At 56.8% G+C, this 25622-nt stretch overlaps 1 protein-coding gene and 1 pseudogene across 3 annotated transcripts; one reads left to right on the top strand and one right to left on the bottom strand.

The window, feature by feature from the left end:
• Positions 1-696: 696 nt before the first annotated feature.
• PLA2G4C (phospholipase A2 group IVC) lies at positions 697-24227 on the bottom strand. 3 transcript variants are annotated; one of them, XM_040977887.1, is made up of 17 exons: positions 24084-24227; positions 23417-23530; positions 22234-22388; positions 18862-18973; positions 18535-18671; positions 16895-17087; positions 15521-15641; positions 14181-14321; positions 12155-12208; positions 10965-11018; positions 9995-10249; positions 9138-9233; positions 6817-6971; positions 4816-4987; positions 3514-3664; positions 1645-1742; positions 697-1088 (listed from the first exon to the last, which is right to left on the bottom strand). In XM_040977887.1, exons 1-16 carry the CDS (start codon positions 24210-24212, stop codon positions 1679-1681), a joined length of 2103 nt encoding a protein of 700 aa, XP_040833821.1. In that variant the 5' UTR covers positions 24213-24227; the 3' UTR covers positions 697-1088; positions 1645-1678. The 3 variants fall into 3 exon arrangements, with proteins under 3 accessions (XP_040833821.1, XP_040833824.1, XP_040833823.1); XM_040977890.1 differs by lacking the exon at positions 24084-24227 and having other exon boundaries at positions 6817-6980; positions 22234-22339; positions 23417-23499; XM_040977889.1 differs by lacking the exons at positions 23417-23530; positions 24084-24227 and adding an exon at positions 23310-23403 and having other exon boundaries at positions 6817-6980; positions 22234-22339.
• Positions 5720-5883, top strand: LOC121155191 (annotated as a pseudogene).
• Positions 24228-25622: the final 1395 nt, after the last annotated feature.

The raw sequence follows: 25622 nt of genomic DNA on the forward strand, positions 1-25622 counted from the left end.
GGGGCCTGGGCTGAGCAGGCAGGGCATCGCCCAGAGCGAGGCTGTCCCCACGTGGGTTAAGAAGGAGCTGATGTGTGGGGGATCCGCTGTAGGATGGCACAGCCTGTGCCTAGTGAGGAGGGCATCCACCTACAGGGGCTGCACAGCGTCGGGTGTGAACGCCGGGTCAGAGTGGCAGGGCCATGCTAGGGGCACGAGGTGACCTTAGGGAAGGGAGACTGGTTGCACACAGAGGACTTGTCTTTGGGTAAGGGTGAGGTGGGTCTCTCAGCACAGGAAGGGAAGTGAGCAGAACGCTAGAGTGTTGGGTTGGAATTGGAGGTACTTGTATTTCTAATGAACACAGAGGGGGCTGGCGTGGTGGTCCAACAGCTGAATCCTCTACGTATAAACATTCCCTATGGGATTACAACCTGGATGCTCCACTTCCCTTCCAGCTCCCTGCCTGTGGCCTGGGAAAGCAGTTGAGGACGGCCCAAAGCCTTGGGACCCTGCACCCGTGTGGGAGACCCTGAAGAAGCCCCTGGCTCCTGGCTTCGGATCAGCTCAGCTCCAGCCATTATATCTATCCATTTTTGGAGTAAACCAGCAGATGGAAGATCTTTCTCCTTGTCTCTTTCCTCTCTTTGTAAATCTGCCTTTTCAATAAAATAATCTTTTTGTTTTTTTTTTTTAAGAAATAAACAGAGTCTCAGAGCGATTGGAAACATGTGTTTATGTATTTTCTAGCTTTGTCAACAAGCAGACATTAAGCAACCTTAACAAGCCCTGCTGTCCAGATTTCGACCTGTAAAACCCCCAGTGAAACAAGCCAGGGTTCCACCGAGACTGGCTGATGCCCCGTCCAGACCAGGAAAGCAGATGGGCAGAGCGGGCAGCAAGCGTTTGATCAGAGAGTTACGGAGAAGCCAGAGGCAGCTCAAGAGGTGCCGCTGGCCGCAGCAGGAACTGTGAGTCCAGCAAACGCTAATCATAAATGCTATGGGACAGCACGGCCAATAAGGAGTCTGAAGATAGACTAGAAAGTTGCATCCTGCGTGCTTGGCGCCATTCGTCGCTTCCTGCAGATGCGTCGTCGGCTCCACTGCCTGGGAGAGTGCAGACCGCATGAGGACAGGGACTTGTCACAGCAGGTGCTAAGGGCGGAGTGGGCACCCTGGGCAGCAGTGGGGCGTGGCCCTCCGTCCCTCGCCACGAGGACAGAGTGGACAGCTCAGTGCCAGTTAGTGGGGAGGGATCACACAGGTCCACGGGTGGGGTGGGGACCTCTGACGCAGGAAGGGGAGCGGGGTGGGAGGGCCGGGTCGGGGAGCTGTCTCCCTAACCGATGTGCAGGTTGGCAGGTGTCACCTGGGATCAAGCTTTGGGGGACTGCATCCTGCCACATGCTACGCTGCCACCATTGCGAGCCTGTGACCGAGAGGACTCGACACATAAGGGCCCAAGAGTCCCGTGGGGCTGTGCCTTTCCCTTTACTTCCTGTGTGTAAGTTCGAATGCCCGGCGTCTTGCATGGAGCATGAGCTTTAAAAGGGTTGGGGAGAGCCTAAGCCAGCGACCCTGTGGCCTTGGCTTGTCCGGGCATGGAGGTGTCAGGGTGCCCCAGGGTCAGACATAGGGAGATGGGGGTGTGGATGGTGCTTACATGGGAGCCGTGACCATCCCACCTGTGTTGATCGCTAGATGTGCATGGCCTGGCAGCCTCTGCCGTGCTCCGCGTGGGACGCCTTGCAGCTCACAGCACTGCGGGGTGGAGGAGAGGACACTTCGAGCTTCCTCCAAAAGCTGCCGCCGCGGCAGCAAGGGGACTCGGGTCAGCCGGCAGGGACGTCTGCTCGTCTGGCCCGATGCCCTTGAGGTCTAGGCGCCTCCTCAACAATTTCCATCCTTGCTCCGCTCGCCTGCAGCCAGCAGTGGACACTCGCCGCCACAGGGCCAAGTAAAGGCTCCTGGACACTTGGCAAAAGACCTCATCGCAGCTGCTCATGGCCTTGAAAACGCGACCGCTGACCAAGTGTGTTTGTACCTGCCAGGAATCCACTCCCAGCCGCAGGAAGAGGTCAGGCGCCTGTCCACACCTGCTCTACTTACAGAGGGTAAAACTGAGGTCTGTCTGGAGCCCCGCCCCCTCTGGAGCCCCGCCCTGCCTGCTGCCTGAGTGATGTCACGGCTGCACAGCTCGGTCTGCCACGAAGCAACAGGGGTCTGGCGATGGGTCAGGGGCCCCAGGGGAAGACAAGGTCCGGGTGGAAGGAAGGGTGTAGGAGAGGCCCCAGGGGCCCAGAGGCTGGGGAGGAGCAGTGAGCCCAGGTCGCAGGTGACCCTGCGGGCTGATAGGGGCGTGGAGTGGCTTCCCTTGTCGGTGCAGCCCTTCCGATGCTGTGGCTGGAGCCCGGGGAGGGTCAGTTCTGTTTTAAGCTGCGAGGTCGGTTCCTGATGGCCACTTCTGGGTCTGGCCTGCCTGCCTGTGCCTTCCTCACTCATGCCCACTGTGCACCTGCCCTGGGCTGCTCCCCCACCTCCCGGGGAAGCTGTCTTGGTCACTCCTTTCTTTGTCCCGTCAGAGTCTGGATTCTGCATCTGGACTGGATGGTGTCACCCAGGGGAGCTGGGCTGCACCCAGAGGGCATGCTATCAGGATGAGGTCCCTGGAGGAGAGCAAGTTGGCCCAGGGACCGTAGGCAGGGAGGCGCTGTAGGCGCTGTGGACTAAGCCACCACCTGAGAGGCCGGCATCCCACGTGAGTGCCAGTTCAAGTCACTTCCAATGCATCTCCTGAGGCGCCTGGGAAAGCAGCAGGTGATGGGGTGAGGGGGGCCTGCCCCCCATGCAGGAGACCTGGACAGAGCTCCAAGCTCCAGGCTCCAGGCTCCAGGTGCAGCCCGGCTGCTGCAGGCACTTGCGGAAGTGAACCAGTGGATGGAAGCTCTCCCTCTCGGTGTTGCTCCCTCTGCCTGTTATTTATTTGTTAAAGATGTATTGATTTTTATTGGAAAAGCAGATATATAGAGGAGGAGAGACAGAGAGGAAGATCCTCCATCTGATGGTTCACTCTCCGAGCAGCCACAATGGCTGGAGCTGGAGCCCGGAGCCTCTTCCAGGTCTCCCACACGGGTGTAGGGTCCCAAGGCTTTGGGCCGTCCTCAACTGCTTTCCCAGACCACAGGCAGGAAGCTGGATGGGAAGCGGGGTTACAACTGATGCCCATCTGGGATCCCAGTGTGTGCAAGGTGAGGACTTTAGCCGCTAGGCTATCACGCCTTGCGCTCTGCCCTTCAAATAAATAAGAGCTCACCCTCTAGGCTCTCCAGCTGCACGGTGCACGCTGGAACACGCACAGCTCCCGCATGGCTCCTCCCACCTCAGTCTTCCTCAGAAAACCATTCAACTGCCTCCTCCGCCACCATCGCTGCCCGTGCCTCCCTCCCAGCTCGCGAGGGAGAGCCCGCCTGCCACAGCCCTCGCCCTGCTGCGTGCTCCTTGGGGCAGAGGCCAGGCGGCGGGCGCGCCTTACCTGGCCGCCTTTCGCATCTCCTTGAGGATGTTGTCTTTGTTTAACCTGACGTTCTGCTTGGACAGCTCCAGGAGTTTTGTAATCAGCTCCAGGGAGTAGGTATCGGACAGCTTGATGGTGCCATAGGTGTTGATACAGTCCTGCATCTCAGCTGTGACGCCATCAAACCAAGAAAGGAAGGTTAGTGTGGGCTTGGATTGTGGATTCTACCGATCCCAGTAATGGGCGCTGGGAGCTGGCAAGTGACAGCTGACGACCAAGTCCATAGGGGCTATCACTCAGCTTTGACAAACTTTGTGGCCGACACAGTGGTGTGTCAGGCTAATTCTCCACCTGCCAGTGCCAGAATCCCACATGGATGTTGGTTCTAGTCCTGGCTGGTTCATTTTCAGTTTCTGCTTTCTACTTATGACCTGGGAAGGCAGCGGAGGATGGTCCAAAGCCTTGGGACCCTGAATCCATGCAGGAGACATAGAAGAAGCTCCTGCCTTCAGACCTGCCTAGCTCTGGTCATCGCAGCCATCTGGGGAGTAAACCAGTAGTTGGAAAGCTATCTTTCCTTTCATCTATATAACTCTAGAATTTCCACAATGGTTCACTTTCCAAATGGCTGTGAGGGCTGGAGCTGGGATGGTTCGAGTTCACTAGCTTTTCCTGGGTCTTCCACATGGGTGCAAGAAGGGCCAAAGCACCTGAACCATCCTCTGCTACCTTTCCAGGCTCAGGATCAGAAGTGAAGCCTCCAGGACTTAGGGTGGCACCTCTACAGGATACAGGAATTGCAGGTGGGCAGCCCCTGTCCACCAAGTTTCATCGGCACCCTGGCTATTGGGTTTATCTGTGTTTCTCTTACCCATCCCCGCTTGCCTGACCAAAGGCCCAGTGGAGGAGAGAATTTTCTTCTTTTGTGAATGTTAACCTCATCTCCTGGGCAAGAGCCAAGGTGGCCGGTGTCCTGTTTGTTACGTGAAGGGAGAAGGTACATGGGCTTTGGCCTCCACGAGACTTCACACCAGGAGCCAAGGCCCCTGGCAGGCCCTCAGAGCCTGGTACGGGAGGCGGCATGACCTGGCCTCTGTGGTCTCCCCAACCCCTCGCCCCATGGCTGCTGGGTCTTCCACGCCACTGTCCCCTGCACCTGAGTGTGACTGTGGGACACCCTGCGTGGAAAGGGAGGGAGATTCAGGTTGGACAAAAACGTCCCAGAGGGCGGAGGCCACACGCACAGACTGCTTCCTGCCCACGCACAGCGAGGCGGACAGCGTGCCCTCAGCCAGCTCCCCGCCCCCGCCACACACTCACTTCCACAGTTGTCCAGGTTGAATAGCGGAATGTGCATCACGACGGGCCCCTTGTCCCCTTGCAGGATGTAGCAGCTGTGGGGGTCTTGAGCCCACTCCTGCAGCTTGGCCTCGTCCACCGGGGGGAAGTGGATACTGTTGTGCTGGCAGTACGCAGCTGTGGCTCGGAGGGTCTGCGAGGGAGGCCGCATGCACGTGTCTTAGGACCGGCCAGGAGACACCCAGGGGCCTCCGTGAGGACACTGGGGTCTTCTGAATGGAGGAGGGTGCCCCCTCCCTTCCCCACACACATGCACAGGCTGGGGGCTCCGAGCAGCAGGAGCAGGTGCCCAGGTGAGGGCTTGTGTCCCAGCTCTGCTGCCATCAGCTGTACACCCCCTGCCCTCGATGCCCCTCCCCTGTGATGGGCTCCCCAGTGCCCACTGCACTGCATGGGGCTGCTGGGAGGCCCACTGGACACTGCAGGCGCACCTCGCAGAACACCAGCTGTGCGGGTGCTTGTCCATGATCTGGCTGCTGTGTTTGCAGCAAATCAAAAAGAACACAGAGAAAGCTGACTTCCAAAATCAATCAAAGGGGCCGACACGGTGGCGTAGTGGGTAACGCCAATGGCCAATGTCTGTGATGCCAGTATCACATGTGGGTGCCAGTTCATGTCCTAGCTGTTCCATTTCCCATCCAGCCCCCTGCTAATGTGCCTGGAAAGGCAGTGGAGGACGGCCCAAGCGCTTGGACCCCTGCCACCACATGGGAGATGCGGCTGAAGCTTTGACCTGGCCCAGCTCCAGCAGTTGTGGTCACGTGGGGAGTGAGCCAGTGGGGCAGGAATTCTCTCTCTTTCAAATAAATATATATATATATATATATAAACAGTATAAACACAGCCTTTATAATCTGGGGTGGGCATCGCTTCTCCGCCTTTTGGCTAAGATCAAGTGTAGTATCGGTTCCTATCAGTTTAATAATCTGGGGTGGGGGGGGGCACATACAGCATTCCGGTGTCCCAGGGCCCGATGGCCGCCGTGCCCACTGAGTCTCCCCGATGGGCCCTTTTCTATCAGCACCCTGTTGATTGCACCATCTCCCTGCCAGGCGTCTTTGTGAGCACCTGGCAGCAGCAGAGAGCTGGGCATGGCACACAGCATCCTAAGGCTCCCAGAGCCCGAAGGTGTGGTCCCCGGTACGAGGCTGAGGAATCTGCGGCCACAGCAAAGTCCCTCGCTCAGGGCCACACGACGGAGACAGGCGACAAGGGGACCCCGAGGCCCTGGTCTCTGCCTTGGTCACATCATCCTGGGGCCTTCCTTTTTCAGCAGAATTCTAGAACCAGAGGACTAGGGGGCTCTGACCCGTGGCGGTGAAAGCAGGGGTGGATGTCCCTTCCATGTTACATGTTTATATCTGCATGTCCAGGGACATGTGTGTGTGTGTGTGCATGTAAAAATACCTTGCACGTAGTGCAGTAGAGGCTCTCGTGTTACTGTGGTCATCGTGCGGATACACGCTCAGTTTCACACACTGATAAGTAACAGATCCACAGTTGGGTGTCACGTGACCACAACCCCCTCGCATCTCGGGCTTCCCAGGGATTTGGAAAGCCCCGTAAGCTAGGGAAGTCTTTACTCCCCGCTCTCTTGGGGTCTGTGGTGAAGCCAGCCATGGGGGAACACAGCACAGCCCCGCTACTTCGTAATGACAATGACGAAGTACACGGCCTACGCACTTCCTGCGGGAAGCCATCATTGCTGTTGGAATGTTCAGAGAGAGAGAGCTGACTCTTGGTTCACGCTCCACATGTCCTCAAGAGGCAGAGGCCAAAGCCGGAGGCAGGAATGCAGTCCAGCTGGGTCATGTGAGCAACGTGCACCTAAGTGCCGCTGCCTCCCGGCACCTTGCCTGGGCAGGGAGGCAGGACCGAACCCCGACGCCTCCACACGGGACACAGGCTGGCATGCCTGAGAGTGTGGCCTCCTAGGCTCCAGGCCAGCGCCCCCTCGGTTACCTCAAACGGGTCTCCGGAGCTGAAGTCGAAGGAGATGATGAGGTCAGCGTCCCGGGCGGGGGGCAGCACGAGCGGGTAGGGGCTGTTGATGGCAAAGCCCGCGTCCACCAGGTGCAGGAACTGCCGGTCGCATAGGGTCTTGTAGGGTATCGTATCTGCCGTGGCTAGGGAGAAAGCGGGTCAGCCAGACCTGGGCAGGTGGCAGAATTGGAAAAATGGGCGTGGCCAGGTGGCGGGGGAGCCCGCTGTGCGGGGAGCAGGTGCTCAGAAAGCATCCTTGCCACAGCAGGAGAGAAGGTAGCTGGATGTCCGTCCCTGCTCACCGGCTCCTTGTGCGGGGCGCTGGGGCTGCAGCTGTGCGTGCACCAAGCTGGCCTTAGAAGAGACTGGCCGCTGGGCACTGACCAAGCTATGGGATGGGTGTTTTGGCATCAAAACTTGTTGGAGAGTATTCTCCTGTGGCAACAACCGCCACTGGCAAAGACAGTGGAGTGGTGGTCTGACCACCAAACCTCCCGCAGCAGCTCCAAGCACATTTTTTTTTTAAAAGACTTGTTTCAGAGGCTGAGTCACAACAGTGGATGGGGGGTTCAGAGAGACCGTCCAACTACTGGTTCGCTTCCCAGATACCCACAAGGCTTGGGGCTGGGCCAGGCAGAAGCCAGACACCAGGAGTTCCATCTGGTCTCCTACACGAGTGCAGGGGCCCCAAGCACTTGTACCATCCTCTGCTGCCTTCCCAGGTCACAAGCAGGGAGCTGGATCAGAAGTGGAGCAGCTGGGACTCGAACCGGCACCCGTACAGGATGTGGTGTTGCAAGCAATGGCTTTACCCGTTGCGCCTGCAACACTGACCTCAACCAGATTCACTCTCGATGTTCCGGGTGCCAGAGGCCAGTGAGGGTTCAGCAGGAGCGGCTGCCTGCCGCCTCCCTGGCTGGCAGCTGGCCATGCTCTCGGCCCTCAGCCGGTCTCCCCAGAGTGTGCCCTGGAAAATGACCCACTGCCCTTTAAGATTCCATCACCAAGTACAGCCATACTAGGGAACTAGGGGTACCTCGTTAACATGGGGAGGGGCTGCTGGGGCTGTCCAATCCAGCATTACAGCACCCGCTCCACTCCGACCCCCACGCCCTGCCATGTGTACCCTGGGAGGCAGCAGGGGCCCACGGCTCATGGACCATCGGGGTGGCGGTCCCGGCTCCCAGCTCCAGCCTTTGGGGAGTGAACCAGTGGATGGAGGCTGTCCTGTGTGTCTCTCAAATGCATAAATACCTGAATGTTTGAAATGTCCACACACACGGCGGTCTGGAAGCTTGGTTCTCGGTGTGGCGGAGTTGGGGTCATGGGAGCTTGGGGGTGTGGAGGCAGTAACTGGGTCCCCCCACCAACCCTCCTTGGCATTCTCCCACAGCCACGGGAGTGAGCCCTGAGTGTGACAGAAGGAGCTGCCCCATCTCGGTCTCAGACTGAAGCCGACCAACTTTTCTCTCTGTGTCCTTGGTCGCTGGCAGCCTGGGAACGCCAGCGAAGACTGGGCTCACCTGCCTGGCGTATGCATAGGCTGTGATCTGCACAGAGCAGCACCGCTCCCTCCAATACAAAAGATGTTCTGGGGGTCCAGCATGGCAGCCTAGTGGCTACAGTCCTGGCCTTGCATGTGCCAGGATACCGTGATGCCATATGGGCACCAGTTCTAATCCCAGCAGCCCCGTTTTCCCATCCAGCTCCCTGTTTGTGGCCTGGGAAAGCAGTGGAGGACGGCCCAAAGCCTTGGGACCCTGCACCCGCATTGGAGACCTGGAGGAGGCTCCTGGCTTCGAATTGGCTCAGCTCTGGCCATTGCAGCCACTTGGAGAGTAAATCAACAGATGGAAGATCTTCCTCTCTGTCTCTCCTCCTCTCTGTATATCTGCCTTTCCAATAAAAACAAATAAATCTTTAAAAAGATGCTCATGGTAGTCTCCCTGACAAAAACGCGGGCACGCGGCCATGGGAGAGGATACGCCCAGTCGGCTGCCGTCAGCTCCATGGCACCAACGCAGTCGGCCCACGGCAGGCGCGGTGCTCACCACATCCTGCGACTGGCCCAGAAAGAGCTTGGGAAAGACAAACCATCGACGTTCCAGGGACCTGGCTCTTCGCAGGGCCTTGAGCACAAGCCAGCGAGACCTCACCCCTTTCTCAGTGAGCCAGCACCCCTAGCTCGGCTCCTTCTCCTGCCACTTCCCCCACCATCCCAACCCCCGCAGCTCTGGGCCAGGGCTCACAATGTTTCTGGTCCTTTCCCTGCCCTTGGGGGGACCGTCAGGGCTTCTCACCGTATCTGTACAGGAAGTTATGGATGGTTCCCCATTCCCACTTGAAAAGGCACAATCCAGTTTTATACACGAAATTGATCAGGCAGTTGAACGGATCTGGAGGGAGACATGGAGACGGCTTGGGTGGGTGGGCTGGGCTGAGGCCCACATACCTGCCCGGGCTCCTGTGAGACGCACGCACCTGCCTACACTCCGTGGGCCCCTGGACACCCTCTGCCCACCCCGGAAACGCAGCTACAGCGGACGGAGTCTGAAAGGAGGGGGTGTCAAGGCTGAACGGGGCCATGCAGCCAGCAGAGCTTGTGTCCCCACGGATGAGAAAGCGAGCCAGGGCTGGGTGTGCATGGAGGGAGACAGTTGCCAGTTAGGGGCTGATGGGTTCGGCCCAGCTGAAGCAGGCTGTGCTTGGGTGGGAATGCCACATCATTTTGCTATGTCATGTGGTAATGTAAGGACAGAAGACAATGCCCCCGACGTCGGAAGAGCCCTGTGGGCGTGGGACACGCTACGTGCGTCTTTCCACCTCGTTTTACATCAGCCACCTTGGACCTCTGACCCCCTGCAGGCTCTCACTGGGGTCCGAGCCAGGTCTGAGCAGACTGGAGACCTCTAAGATGTATCTAAAGGAGACTCTGGAGCAGAGTTTATCCAAAAGCGATGAAAACCAAGAACGTAGGGTCCTATCTCCCTTCCCACGGTCCCCCTGGGCGGTCACGCTCTAGGGTGGGAGCCTGGTCTGTCCCCTCTGGCCTGTGTTCGTTACCTCAGGACGCCCCGGTGGGGAGTGTGGGACGGCTGGCCGCTCCCTGCAGCGCCCCCTGCAGGACAGGCCCGAGGGGGCTGATGGAGTCACTCACCTCTGATGGACAGCTGCCTGCATATCGACAGCTCCTCCTGCCACGTGGTGGAGCCCTCCTCAATGTGCATGGACATCTCCTGCCACACCACGGTGTTCACCTCACTGTAGGCAGACAGCTCCTCCTGCCACTGGGTGGCGCCCTCCTCACTGTAGGCAGACAGCTCCTCCTGCCACTGGACGGCGCTCTCCTCGGTGCACGTCTCCAGCCCCTCTTGCATCATCCTGGCCACACCGATGTATTTGGCTCTTTCACCTATCCCAAGAGGCCCAGTCAGTCATCCCCTCAGACCATCGGTGTCCTCCATTCCATCTCATTTCCCAGCATACCCAGTTGGCACCTGGGAAGTAGCTGGCAGTGCCGAAGATGGGGATGACTACTCACTTTTTTTTGGTGGTCACAGGAGCGTCATCCCACACACTAGGACACCAGAGAAAGTGGATCGGAACCCCACATGTCAAGGAACTGTGTCCTTGGGAGCTATGGCTGCAAGGGGTCAGCTTTGGAACCCAATTCCACCCCCTCCCGGTTAGGTAACTCTGAGCCCATCCACGTAGGCCACACGAGATCTGTCTTGGCTCTGTTTTGTGTGGCTGAAGTAAATGTCAAAGACCAGATCATTGGTACAGGAAAGAAACCTGTGTAGACTAGGGAGCCCAAGGTCAAGGTGGTAGCATCTCACGAGGGCCTTGTGGTGTGCCCGCCTCCCCGGCAGGAAGAGTGGATGAGAGAGCGCCCACTTCCACGATGACGCCCCCATGTGGTTATCAACCCCCTCCTGTGATGACACTGACCCCTCACAAAGGAGCTCTCCTGAGCCAGTCCCACCCCACCCCCACTTCACGAGGGTCGTCACGCTGAGCTCTGGGGGGCACACTTCACCAGGCAGGCCATCATCACCCCGTGGGCGGCTCCGGGGACACGGCTGGCTTTCAGCCAGGGCCCAACCGGGTTCCCATTGGCTGCTTACCTTCTCTGAGGCGAGGCTTCTCTCCCAGCTGTGTCTTCAGATTACATAAGTATCCTGCAAGAGAGTGGGAGAGCGAGATCTTTGACCCAGGCACCAAAGCCATCGGTGGATGGTGTCCACTTCCCAAAGCCAATATCAACTGTCTGGGTGGGCGAGTCACCCTCCTGTGAACTGGTCCCTTGCTCCTGCCTTCCACCTGTGTATTCCGTACACTTGGACATAGGCATCACGGAAAATGGCAAACAAGCCAGGACCCCACCTCCCTCCCTCCCCAACTCCATCCCCAGGAGCCAGCGTGGCCCCACCTTGAGCAGGGCAGTGAGGTTCATGTCAGTACCATGAGTTCAGCCACCTGGCACTAGGACTGGCACATGCTGAACAGCACCATCTAGGCATGACAGGCAAGCACCTGAAGATGCCCAGTGTCCGGTGCCCGGGACAGGGTGTAGCAAGCACTGCAGATGTGCCAGGGCGGAAAGGAGTCATTATAGCTGCCAAGTGTCCCTAGCGCGTGAGACAGGGGACTCCTGTGGTCTCTGTTTCTAGGAAGGAGGAATTGGGCCACAGAGTGTGTAAGCCATGTGCCGGGGCCACTGCTGTGTCGGAGGCAGAAGTGGGACATGGGGTCCCCATGCTTCTCCATTAAGGATCGCCATGTCCTCACTCGCTGGGCAGCGACGGAGGGCAAGTGGCTCGGCCCTCCTGGCTCAGGGGACCCAGTGGACTGGACTTTCACTTGTTAGGGTTACTGTAGCGGTTAAGTGACAGGGCAGGCGCACACATGACCCTGCGTCCTCACTCATTGGCTGGTGACAGAGGGCTAGTCTGTTGGTCCTCCCGGCTTGGAAGACACGGTGGACTTGACCCCCCCTAGTTGGGGTTACTGCAGGGGTTAAATGACAGCTCGGGCACTGTGTACCCATTGTTTTCATCCCTCTGTGCTGATGCACCCCCTGAACCCATTAACGCCACCACCGGGGCACAGTGGTGACCATGGCACCAGGGGGCTGAGCGCCCTCCAGTGGTCACAGGGCAGCACGCCTGTACTCTCAGCCAGCTGTGGTCCTCCTGGGGCCACGGGGGCCACGGGGGCCACGGGGGCCACGCAGCGCGCCCAGCATGACCCCGAGCGGCTCTCTCTCCTGCTGTGGGGCAGGTGGGCAGCAGCTGTCCCCACTTATAGCACTCACCCCAGATGTAGCCTTTGATGAGCTCCAGGCTGGCTAGAGCGCTTCCCCATAGACCTGCGAGGAAACAGAACCACAACGAGAACGCCCTCCGAGCCCCTTGGCACGTGGCAGCGACAGCTCTGCCTCAGAGCATGGCTCCGACGGGTCCCCCCACGGAAGGAGGCGCAGCCCGTGTGCCAAGCCCTCCTCGGAAGGCAGCGGTAAGCATTCCGTGGGCAGAGCTGGCCTCTGTTGTCTCGAGCGGCCACCTCAGGTTCCACTTTCCTCCGTCATCAGTTCTTAGCCCAGAGGCAGTTGGCACAAAGTTTTCCCAACCCGCCTTGCAGCCAGGGGGAGGTTAAGCTGTGGCCTGTTGCAGATGGCTTGGGAAGCTTCTGGAAGCTTCTGCAAGGTGCTGCTGCGCAAGGCGCTGGCTGAGTGTTTGGTTTGTGCGATCTCGCGTGGCCGTCACACTCACTCTGAGAGGATGCCAACTACCCAGCAGGCTCAGCACGGCCCGTCTCCCCTGCCGCAGTGGACGGCGCCTTCCCAGGAGCCACAGTCCAGACCATCGCCCTGAGTTCTGATCCAAATGCTGCCTTTCCACTGTTGTTTTGTTTTGCTTTGTTTTTGTGAGGACCCTGGTTCTTGCTGTGTGGTTTTGAGAGGTGGACACACACACACACACACACACACACACACACACACACACCTCGACCTGTTGGCTCCCTCCCCCAAAACCTGCAGTGGCTGGGCTCGAAGCCAGAGAGGTGGAACGCAGCCTGGGGCTCCCGTGTGGATAGGTAGCACCCAGCTTTCCTTGCCATCACTGCTGAACTGGTGGGAAGCCACAGTCAGGAGCTGGGGTTGGAACTCAAACTCAGACATGCCAATGTGGGCCGTGGCTGAGAGCAGTGGTGCCATGATTCACACCACACAGCGAGGGTCACCCAGGAGATTGACTGTCGGTGGTCGATGCCAACCCATGAGGCTGCCTCTCGGGACAGAAGAGCAGCCTTCCGGCTTGTGCGGGCGGACCCATAGTTGTGCTGCCCGGGCCACAGCAGGTGCACAGGGCTGAAGCGGATTGGTGGATTCCCAGGGTTAACCTTATAAGGTAACATAACTGATGCCTTATCGATGGGGCAGAGAAGGTTGGTGCGGGTTTATAGAGGAAGTGAAACCAAACACAGAACATTTGCAAAAGTGCAGTTGTGAAACCCAGCATGGCAAGGTTGCAAAATGCAGTAGCCCACACAAAATGGGTCTCCCTTACAAAACGAAGTTACCCATACAAAATGGAGTCCTATAGGTTGACTGGCTCCTACAGCAGATGCCTTAAGTGTGAACTTAAAAACGTGTTTGTGCCATTACCCCATTCTGCAAAAACAATTGCACACCCTTTGGCTGGTGCCCAGAACATATTCTGAATTTGTCTCATGGAGACTGGAGTCCTTTCCATCCCTTCGTCTCTCTGTGGTTGTTAGATTGCTGGGTGCGGGGAGCCGGCATCTGTTCCATCAAGGACCCCCCTCACTCAAAGTCACTGACACCTCAGAAAGAGGAGCACAGTCCTTCTTTGGGAAGCCTCCCCCAAAACCCTCCGCCAGGGGGCCTTACTTCCCATTGCACCTCCCCGCCCACCCCTGCTCCCCATCCCAGGGCACCAGGACCAACCTCCCCACCCCATCCCTGCTGCCCGTCCCAGGGGCACCAGGACCGACCTCCCCACCCCATCCCTGCTGCCCGTCCCAGGGGCACCAGGACCGACCTCCCCACCCCATCCCTGCTCCCCGTCCCAAGGCACCAGGACCGACCTCCCCACCCCATCCCTGCTCCCCGTCCCAGGGCACCAGGACCGACCTCCCCACCCCATCCCTGCTCCCCATCCCAGGGCACCAGGACCAACCTCCCCACCCCATCCCTGCTCCCCGTCCCAAGGCACCAGGACCGACCTCCCCACCCCATCCCTGCTCCCCGTCCCAGGGCACCAGGACCGACCTCCCCACCCCATCCCTGCTGCCCGTCCCAGGGCACCAGGACCAACCTTTCAGGAAGGCAAGATCTCGTTCAGGTTTCAGTTCCACCAGTTTCCCATTCTCAAATCTGCTCCCAAGGTGGGTGGCAGGGATGTAGGCCCCGAGGGCAGGGTAGCCAACGTGGTGGGGTGTGAACTCAAACCAGGTCTCTGAGTGGGAGAAGGCAAAATGAGTTTCTGGCCCAGAGCCTGAAACACAGCACGTGCTTGGAGAGAACAAATCTAGGATAACAGCTTGTGTGGTGTCAGACGCCATCTTGGGAGTGGCAACCACGGCGTTGGATATCACAGTCTGTGTAGTCTAGACACCATCTTGGGAGTGGCAGCCTTGCCACTGGGGTGCTGGGATATCAGCCTATGCCATTTAAGACAATACCACCTGGGGATCTCTGGATTCCTGAGAGCCAGGGCATCGAGCTGGTGGCAGCTCACGGTTTCCATGGCTTCCTCTTTCCGGAATTCTTCTGACTTTGAGCCTTAACTGCTCTCTTCCTCTCCCTTCATCCTACCTGCTGCCCCCCACACCTCGGGGGGTGCGAGGAAGCGGTCAGTCTTCACTGGTACGAGGACCCCTGGACGCCAGGGAGTCGTTACACTATTTCCAACAAGGACATCACAGATTCAGATTTTTCATTCTGGAACCTTCCATCAGACAGCCATGGAAGGAGGTGATTTCGTGGGACAGTCAGTGAGGAAGTCATACGAGTCTTCCAAAGACTGTGAGACGGTCCAGGTGGCTCAGATGTGTCAGAGAGAGGACAGAGGATTACACGTAGGGGAGGTGACCTGGAGGCTTTGGACGAGATTGGATTTGAGGTGTCTTGGAGGGAGGGAAGGAAAATAGCACAGGGGTTCGCCCTGGCACGTGAGGGGTGAAGCATCCACGCTGGGGACATGTGAGCCTGCAGAGGCCGAGGGAGGCCCGAGCACCGGGCGGACTCCTTGTCTAGAGGGTGGGGAGAAATCAGGCCGAGCGCCCGTGCTTTCCGCTCAGGGACCCGTGTCAGGAGGCCTGGGACGCGGGAGAGACACATGAGGAAGCCCAACGGGTCAAGAGTGGGTGGAGGCGAAACCATGGTGGGGAAGGAGACCCTGGACTGGCTCGCAGGGCTCCTGGTCACTCTCCTGATCCCTGTTAAAGCAAGTGTGTGCCCCGTCATGACGCTGGGCCTCCTGTGTCCCCACCGTGATGCTGGGCCTTCCCTCTGCACTCTGGTGAGTTGGTGAGATGAGTTTGCTGTCCTGGCCATCAGTTGTCTGCAACCCCAGCTACCCGCTGCACTCCCCAGGGCCAGTCAACGTCCTCAAGCCAAGGCCTTGTCCCTCCCCCACGCCCAACATTTTCTCACCCTGGGTTTTTTTTTCCTTCCAGGAGGCTTCAAGGTCACCATCAATGGCCGCAAATATTGGGTAGGGTAGTGCCCCTGTGTCCACGGGCTGCTTCATGCTGGACAGAGGAGATTCCTGCAGCTTTGGGGAGAATGCTGGATGAAGCGTGGGGTCTCCTGCTGGGATGGAAGGGCCTGCCTTCCTAGTCATCTTTTTAAATTTTACTTTTTGCTTGAAAGATTTACAATGAGGAGATAGAGAAATAGAGAGAAGGATGCCTCATCCATGCTTCACTCCCCAAATGGCCACAATGGCCAGAGCTGGGTCAGTCCAAAGCCAGGAGCCAGGAGCTCTCTCTGGGTCTCCCACATGGTGCAGGGCCTAAGCACTTAGGCCATCCTTTGCTGCCTTCCCAGGTGAACCAGCAAGAGGCTAGATTGGAAGTAGAGTAGCTGGGACTTGAACCAGTGTCCATATGGGTGGTGACTTTGCCAGCTGTATTACTACCCTGCACATCCTCTTCATCTTTAATTCAACACACAGCAGATGGACGGTGACTGGCTTTGCCATGCATGCTGTCTGCTCTGCGTGCCTCTCCTTGGTGCCCCCGGGAGGTGTCACCTCCAGTATTCAAGGCGCACTTGAAGGCTCTTCCCACACCTGCAGAGCTGACTTTGGGTTTGATTAAGAATCTAAGTTTTGGGCCCAGCATGGTGGCTTAGTGGCTAAAATCCTCATCTCACATGCATTGGGATCCCATTGGGTGCCAGTTCTAATCCTGGCAGCTCCACTTCCCATCCAGCTCCCTGCTTGTGGCCTGGGAAAGCAGTGGAGGACGACCCAAAGCCTTGGGACCCTGCACCCGTGTGGGAGACACGGAAGAAGCTCCTGGCACCTGGCTTCAGATTGGCTCAGCTCAGGGCATTGCAGCCACCTGGGGAGCGAATCATCGGGCCGAAGATCTTGCTCTCTCTCCTCCTCTCTATGTTTCCAATAAAAATAAAATAAAAACTTAAAAAAAAAAAAGAATCCAGGTTTCTTGGGGCCAGAGTTGTGGTGTAGCAAGCCACCTCCTGCGACTCTGGCATCTCCTGGAGTTTCAGTTCCAGCCGCTCTGTCCCAGCTCGCAGCTTCCGCACCTCAGAAGGGCAGTGCCAGGTGGTCCCTGCCCTCCTGCGGGAAACCAGCCAGCCCCATCCAGGCCACAGCTGTTGCAGCGAAACAAACAGAAGAGCCTGCCCGCCCCTGATCAGCTAGGCACTGGCGTCCTCTGAGAGCCACGCCCCATGCTGAGGTCACCGCCCGGGAGCCACGCCCACTGGGACCTCCCGGCCAAGCTGGGCCACCTGCAGTGTGGGGCCGATCACAGGCAGCGGGTGGGCGCACCGACTTACTTCTCGGGTCTGTCGGGCGACCACGATGTAGGCCCAGAAGTCGGTCAGGGAGTAACTCTCCCCTGTGGCTGCTTGGAAGACTTTCTCCAGGCTCTGGTCAATCATGTCCCAGCCATTCTGCTCAAATCGGCATTTCAGGTCGTCCTCGGCTTTCTTGGTGTCTCCTTCGCAATCATAGAAGGAAGCCATCGCCCTGGAGGACAGAGCAAGGAGGACGGGTGGGGCGCTGGGAGTGCAGGCTGGGGCAGCCGCCGAGGGGGTGGGCCAGGAGGCTGTCGACCCAGGATGCCTCCTGTGTGGAGGGGGCTGATTCCTACAAGGTAAAGAACAACTGGGCCCGGCGCGATAGCCTAGTGGCTAAATCCTTGCCTTGCAAGCACTTGGATCCCAAATGGGTGCCAGTTTGTATCCAGGCTGCTGCTCCACTTCCCATCCAGCTCCCTGCCTGTGGCCTGGGAAAGCAGTCAAGGACGGACCAAGGTCTTGGGACCCTGAACCTGCGTGGGAGACCAAGAAGAAGCTCCTGGCTTCGGATAGGCTCGGATCCGGCTGTTGCAGTCATTTGGGGAGTGAACCAGCAGATGGTCTTTTTCTGTCTCTCCTTCTCTCTATATATCTGCCTTTCCAATAAAAATATTCTTTTTTCTTTCCAATAAAAATAAATAAATCTTTTTTTAAAAAATAAGAAACAACTGTGCAATAACCTAGTTCCAAGGAAGACTCCCGAGAGTCTGAATTTGCAATTGAATTTCTTTTAAAGATTTATTTTTATTAATTTTTTATTGGAAAAGCGGATATACAGAGAGGAGAGACAGAGAGGAAGATCTTCCGTCCAATGATTCACTCCCCAAGTGAGCGCAACGGCCGATACTATGCCGATCCAAAGCCAGGAGCCTCTTCCGGGTCTCCCACGCGGGTGTAGGGTCCCAAGGCTTTGGGCCGTCCTCGACTGCTTTCCCAGGCCACAGGCAGGGAGCTGGAAGGGAAGCGGGGCTGCAGGGATAGAACCGGCGCCCATATGGAATCCCGGGCGTGCAAGACGAGGACCTTAACCACTTGCGCCACCGCACCGGGCCCTGCAATTGAATTTTAACGAACTTCAACGCTCAGGCCCCATTCAGTTATTGGCCAACTTTGCCATGCTCTGCACCTCCGATCTTTGCGCTGTTGCCTCCATTAACCACGCTGAGCTCAAACCCCAGCTCTGAGTCAAAGTTGAAGCCTAGCACAAAACGAAATCTATCCAGCCAGACCCAGCATCCTGCCTGTGCCTGCTCCCTGTGCCCTGCTTGGCATCTCCTGCCCTGAGAAGGTGCTAGGTGCTACCATGGATTAGTCACGTCTGCCTTGGGCCTGCAGCAGGGGCCCAGGCATGGATGGCTTGTAACGCAGCGCTCTCACACAGAGGTGACAAGCTACAGGAGAAGCGTTCCATGCAGCGCCAGCTCCAGGCTCTTGCCTTCTGCCAGGCCCAGCCCTGCCTCTCGTGGCCATATGCAGGCGTGAACCAGTGGAAGGAAGATGTTTCTATTTGTCTCTGTGTCTCTCTCTCACACACACTTTAAAAGTATATAAATAATAATGATTTTTTTATATTAAAAAACCTCCCTATCCCCTCTGTCCTCAGAGGCAGCACTTACCAGGTGGACCCTGAGACCCCTGCTAGGTACGTGACGGCGTCCAACAGGCCTTGTTCTTTCAGCTCACTTAGGACCCCCAGGCAGGCGATGTGGGCCCGTAGCCCCCCGCCGGAGCAGAGCACTGTCACCACCGGGGCCTAGACATCAGAGAGAGGAGGGATGAGGCATCTGGGTCCTCAGGAGGCGAGTCTGCTCAGCGTGACATCTTCTGGGGTCGGTTTATGTCCACTTACGCTGGCTGTGACAGGCCAGGGTCCCAGGCACTGGGGGGCTAAGAGCAGGTGGTGATTCCGGGACCCCCAGACCCTTCTTCCTCCCCCTCCTTACCTTATTGGCCTTGATATCCAGATTCTTCAGAGCCATCAGCACCTGCTGGCTGCGTTTCTCCACAGCCTCTTTCTCTTCTTTCTGGATCCCAGTAATTATAGACACATCAGAACTTCCCGGGGCAAAACAGACAAAAAAAAAAAAATACAAGTTCTAGAAAATTTGCAGCAGGATGGGAGGAACCGAGCACAGTTTGGCTGCCAGTCCACTGCTGTGCATATGGTCCAAGGATGTGATGCCAGCACATCGAAGACTGCCTGCATGGCCACATTTATCAGCCACTAGTCACCATGCCCAAAAGTGTGGAATCCACCCACGTGTCCGTCAGCAGGTGCACGGACAAAGGACACCGGCCTGGAAACTCAACAGAACGTTAGTCGATTGTGAAAATCCCAGCAGGCACAAGCAGAACCCGAGCTGGGCGGGGGGAGGGCTTGATGTGAAATAACCCACAGGCTGATGGAGTGGCAGGCAGAGTGGATGAAACACTGCGACGATGGTCACCCACCCAGGATACTGGATCCCCTGTGAGAACGCTGCTTAGGGTCCTGCGTGCTCTGCCACCGTCCCAGCTCCCTGCCAATGAACCTGAGAAGGCAGCAGAAGGCAGTCCCAGGGCCTGGACCCCTGCACCCAAGTAGGAGGCTTGGGTGGAGCTTCCAGCTCCTGGCTTGGGCAAGGTCCACTTGGGGAATGAACCAACGGCCGATACATCTCTGTCACTCTGCCTTTCAAATAAACAGATGAATCTTAGAAGAAGGAAGGAAGGAAGCAGGCACAGTAAAGCATACATTCTCACCCCTAGATGGAAGCTAAAAGGTTGACCGATAGGTGCAGAGTTCAACCTTGGTCATCGGGAGCTGGGAAGGAGAAGTCGGGCAGGGGATGGAGGAAGTTCAACAACAACGGACACCAGAAGAGTGAGAGAGGAAAGGCTGCTGAAGTCCTTGGGCACTCAGGGAGACTGACTTGTTACAAGTAAAGAGTTCGACAACTTACTACATAACAAACCAGAAGGCAGGAATTCCAGACTTCTTGGCACAAAGAAGTGATGTTTAAGGAGCTGGGAATGTGAGTGTCATGCTTTTAAATGATTTATTTATTTGAAATGCAGTTGTTTTTTTTAAAGAGCGAGAAAGAGAGCCAAAGATAAATCTTTCATGTGCTGGTTCACTCCCCAAATGGCTACAATGGCCAGAGCTGCGCTGATTCAAAGCCAGGAGCCAAGAGCCTCTTCTGGGTCCCCCGCGTGGGTGCAGGGTCCCAAGGCTTTGGGCTGTCCTTGACTGCTTTCCCAGGCCACAGGCAGGGAGCTGAAAGGGAAGTGGAGCAGCCGGGACAAGAACCTGCGCCCATAGGGGTTGTCACCACAGGGTAGAGCATCAGCTTGTTGAGCCATCGCACCAGCCTCGTCCTCATGGTTTCTAAACATGCATGAACTTACCACACTGCGCTCCATAAATATGTGTAATTACCAGGCATCAACTTACTTTATTTCTTAAAGGATTTATTTATGAACAATGACTCAATTGGCTAATCCTCTGCCTGCAAGCCTAGGCTGGCTCATCTCTAGTGCTGTGGTTGTTTTGGGAGTGAACTGACAGAAGGATGGTCTTACTCTTTGTCTTTCTTTCTGCAAATCTGCCTTTCCAGGTCCCGGCATGGTAGCCTAGTGGTTAAAATCCTCCTCTTGCTTGTGCCAGGATCCCATATAGATGCTGGTTTGGGTCCCTGCTGCTCCACTTCCCTTCCAGCTTCCTGCCTGTGGCCTGGGAAAGCAGTCAAGGACGGGCCAAAGCCTTGGGACCCTGCACCCGTGCGGGAGACCCAGAAGAGGCTCTTGGCTCCTGGCTTTAGATCAGCTCAGCTCTGGCCATTGTAGCCATTTGGGGAGTGAACCAGCAGACTGAAGATCTTTCTGTCTCCTTTTCTCTGTAAGTCTGACTTTCCAATAAATAAATAAATCTTTAAAAATCTGCCTTTTCAATAAAAATAAATCTTAAAAGTGATGTATTTATTTAAAAGGCAGAGTGACAGAGAGGGAGACGGAGAGATCTTCCACTCACTGACTCATTCGCCGAATGAGGGCCATGGCCAGGGCTGGGCCAGGCTGAAGTCTGCAGTCAGGGGCTTCTGCAGGGCCCAGCCCTCAGCCCCGCCTCCTCGGCCTTCCCATGCACCTGCAGAGTGGCTTGGCCACAAACCGGGGCCTCCTAGGGGAGGCTGACCTCACGGGCAGCAGCTTCACCATTCTGCCACAATGCCAACCCTGGGATAAATAAACCTAACGAATAAAGTGTACAGGGAGTGCTTACAGGTCTTGGCAGGCGCTGCAGTTTTACACAAAGGACTTACACACACAAGGATCTGGGTAGCTGCCAGGGGTCCTGGAAACCAGCCCCGTGTGGATGCCCAGGAGATGGTTCCATAGGCCATTAAATGAATGGCAGGGCACCGCCAGGGCGGGAAACAGCTTCCCACAGACAGAATTACTGCATGGCCCCGCAGATGCAGCCCCAGTGGCTGTGCAGAAGCATTGAACACACACAAACCAGCTGTTCACAGCAGCACTGTGCATCATAGCAGAAAGACTGGACCACGCTGAGTGTCACATCAGACACGCACATCCACATGATGGAACACCGGCCGGCCGCGGAGAGCTCGGGCATGGGACACCCCGCTGCATGGAGCCCCGGCGTCACTTGGTCATGGAGAGCCCCCACACTCTCACACGTGGGCCAGCGTGGAGGAGGGCCAGGGCCAGGCCCCGCAGGACACAAAGGCCAGCCACTCCGTGACCCCACTTACGTGGGATGTACATGGTGGGAAAACCCACAGAGCCAGCAAGCAGCTCCGTGGCGGTCAGGGCTGCGGAGGGTGAGGGTGACGCTTTGGGGGTGATGGAATGTTTCGTAAGCAGACAGAGCTGGTGCTCCTGTCACATGGAGAAGGAGTTAAATGTGACTGGGTCATTGCTACAAGCAGAACTTTCATGTTATTTTAGCATTTTATTCCAATTTTGAAAAATTAAGTCCATAACAATCCACAATACCTATGGCAGGGCCGAAGGCGGGTGTCTGGCTGGGGCACCTGCTCTTGTGTTGGAATGTTGGGGTTCATGTCTTGGCACTGTTCTGGAGTCCAGCTTCCTGCCACCGCACACCCTGGAGGCTGCAGGTGACCAGTTGCTGGGTCCCTGCTGCTCCCATGGCAGACCTGGCCTTGCCTTGGCCTGGTTGTTTTAGGTCTTCCATGGTGACAGGGAGTGTGGGCAGTGAACACACGGGTGGGAGCTCTGTCTCCTTCTGCCTTTTCAGTGAAAACTACCTAATAAAACCATGGCAGCTGCATCTGAAACCGTGCATGTCTTACCTGCCGTCATGGCAGCACGGGGGCACAGGGTCCATCTTGCCTGACCTCCTCAGCTGCGTGCAAGCTCCGGGGGCCTGTCCTCCTTCTGCAGCAGGTGCAGTGGGTCCTGGAGGCAGTGGGAGCTCCGGCACTGATGCCTGTCTGTGGGGATGGTCCTGAAAACAACAGAGTTCATTCACTCCTTCAGCCTGGGCAACTCACGGCCTTGTAAGCCCCAGGGAGCACCCAGGAAGCAGAGATCTGGCCAAATGCCCACAGCAGCCATCTGCCTGGCTGAATTTGGGCCCCTGGTGTCCCAGTGGATCAGTCATCTGCTTTGCAATCTGTGGGGCGGGGTTCCCTTACGTGGTGAAGTGGACGCTGTCAGGTGGACTGCACCCCGTTCTCGCAGCAGCCATCATCCACCTGGAGGGCCAGCTCCCCAACATGCACCCCATCTACCAGAGGCCCGGGAGACTGCGCTCCTCAGTGGGCACTAAGAAGCCAGCTTGGTGTGGCTCCTCACACCTGGTGGTCTCCAGGGCTAGTCCCTGCTCCAGGGCCATACTTGGATCCCTCTTTTTTTTTTTTTTAAGATTTATTTATTTTTATTGGAAAGGCAGATTTACAGAGAGAAGGAGAGACAGGGAGGAAGACCCTTCATCTATTAGTTCCCTCCTCAAATGGCTGCAATAGCCGGAGTTGGGTTGATTCAAAGCCTGGAGCCAGCAGCCTCTTCCAGGACTCTCATGTGGGTGCAGGGCCTCAAGGACCTGAGCCATCCTCCACTGCTTTCCCAGGCCAAAAGCAGGGAGCTGGATGGAAAGTGGAGCAGCTGGGACTTGAACCAGTGACTATATGGGATCCCGACACTAGCAGGTGGAGGATTAGTCTGTTCAGCCATGGTGCCGGTGCCAAATCCTTCCCTTCTAAAGGGAAGGAATCGGGCCTGGCTGACATCCCAAGATTGCTGTTTTTATTCATTCACCTGCTGATCTATTCCTGCCCTTGTGCCTGGCTATCAACTTTGCCGGTCACCGCTGCCCATCCGCCCTTGAGAAGCCACCAGAGGCTGCTGAGTCCTGCGGGGGACCCGCCTCCAGTGTCTGCCCGGGAAAGCCTCGCAGTCAGGAGTCCAACAGCAGGGGCTGCTGCTTCAAGAACACAGCCCCCAGATGAGAGTGTGGTAGGGTCTGCTACTTACAGGTCCCAGGAGTGCACAGCAGACGACGTGCCGGCCGGCAGGGCGCGGGGAGAGGGCAGCAGCTGGCAGTTTATATTGGCACAGGGTGTGGGTCCACTTGAGATAGCGAGGCCCCTGTGAAGCAAGAGGAAGGCAAGGGAGGCATCTCCAGGGGTCTTATCTGAGGCGTCCTGCTTGGGCAACGTGGGTGTGGTCTGCAGTCATGAATTACACCCAAGGCCACGAAGGGGGCCAGCTCTGCTTCTGGGATGAGACAGCCCAACTCCTCCCCTCCAAGCAGAAGCCGGGGTGGGCTGCCTGCAAGTTTTGACTTTAGTCTCCATAACTGTAGGAGGACAATTGGGAACGTCATGGGGGGTGAGACCGCAGTCAGCTGTCATCTTGTGAGAAAGTTCCGGAAACTCAGGACAAAGGTGCTGAAGCAGTTGGAACCGGAAAATATGGGCGCAGGAACTCCCTAATCCTAAAGGTTTGATAACAGATCAAAGAGGGTTTTTTTTTTTTTCCTGGTTTCTTTCATACATGCACTGTTTAATTATCAGTAGCCTGCTAGAACACGTTGCCCATTGATTGACCCTCCTTGCATTGTAAACACCTAAACCACATCCGGTTTCAGACCCTCCTTCCCTACGCCTATGTGACCCTGTCTTTGCTTTGTGTTCATAACCTCTGGCTGTTGACCATCAGTCAGTCGTCCGTCCGTGTGAGTGATTTTCAGCTCCGTGCATCCAGTCCGTCGCTGTAGGACAGTGACACATGTCAAAGAGGTGTCACCAACAAATAAAAAGCCCTGCATAGTGAAGGCGTTCAGGCCTGATGTTTCTATGGCGGCTGTGTACGGTGTAGCAGGGTCGATCCACCTTGGGTGAGGCCTCTGCCCTGCTTCTCCCTCCCCTCCCTCACGTCTCCTCTGAGCTTCTCCCCTTGATGGCTCCTCCCTCCGGCCAGCGTGACGAGGCTTGAGTGGAATCAGATGGAACTTTCCAGCGTGACCTAGAATAAAAACACCTTCTACAAACACCTGTGACTTCTGCCTTCAGCACATCTTGCTTTTTCTTTTTTTCAACCCCTCTGTCACCTGTCCTCCCTTTGTCCCGGCCAAGTGTCACCTATAAAGAGAGGGCTTGTCATGTTTTGTAACTACAGGAAAATGTTTCTTCTCAATTTTTTTTTTTCCAGAGCGCCTCTCCTTCTCGATGTCTTATTGTCCTCACTGTACAACAAGAAAAGCAACCATGCTCCCCCTGGTGAGAACTCTCCCTTTTTAATTCCTGACACTGCACACCTGCTGGTGTGCACCCCAAATGCCGGAGTGGCCCCTGGCTGGGGCAAAGCAGAGAACCTCAAGTTCCTCTCCTACTCCCCTGTGGGTGGCAGGGGTCCGACCACTTGAGCCGCTCTGCTGCCTCCCGCGTGCCTGCTGCTGGGATGCCGAGCCAGCAGAGCTGGCCGCCAGAGCCGTGGATCTTAACTGCTTGGCCTAATGATTGTCCTGGGGAGACATGGGAAGTGCTGGGATGTGCCTGGCACAGCCCAGGTACCAGTTGGGGGTTAATCAGTACCTGCCTTGCCAGGCACCCAGAATCACAGAGATCTAGGAACTGCCACGGCAGCTGGAGTTGAAAGCAAAGCGCAGTTAGCACGGCTCATTGTAACTGCCTTGTGTTTTTGTAATTTCTGCTTCCCCTGCTTGGCTATGAGACTATGTGAGCAGGCCGAGCTGTCTGCATGACCTCCGGCACGGGCAGCTCCCAGTTCCCAGGAATCAAGGCCCGAGTCTGGTTATCTTGACTGGGGGCCTGGAGAGGAGCCAGGCAGATTGTTCAGCCACAATAAGCTTTTGTAAACTGCCCCTATGAAAACCCTGTGAATGTGGTGTACGGGGCTGCACTCTGTTAAGGGTATTGGTCCTGGTCGCTCGGTCAGTTGCCTTGCCTCTTATTGTGATAAAATTTGTGGTTGAGTGTAACATTCTGCTTTTGTGGTTGAGTGGCAACAGAGCACAGTGTGTTAAGCTGCCATTTGTAGCACCAGCATCCCATACAGGAACTAGTTTTGAGTCCCAGCCATTTTACTTCTGACTCAGTTTCCTGATACTGTGCCTGGGAAAGCAGGGGATGGTCCATGTGCTCGGGCCCTTGCCACCCACGTTCAGGACCTGGATGGAGCCAGTGCATGGGCTCAACTGGCTAGTCCTCCATATCCA

The sequence above is a fragment of the Ochotona curzoniae genome, unplaced genomic scaffold (genome assembly GCF_017591425.1).
Source record: "Ochotona curzoniae isolate NIBS_2020 unplaced genomic scaffold, NIBS_Ocur_1.0 contig_2861, whole genome shotgun sequence".
Taxonomy (NCBI): Eukaryota; Metazoa; Chordata; class Mammalia; order Lagomorpha; family Ochotonidae; genus Ochotona; species Ochotona curzoniae.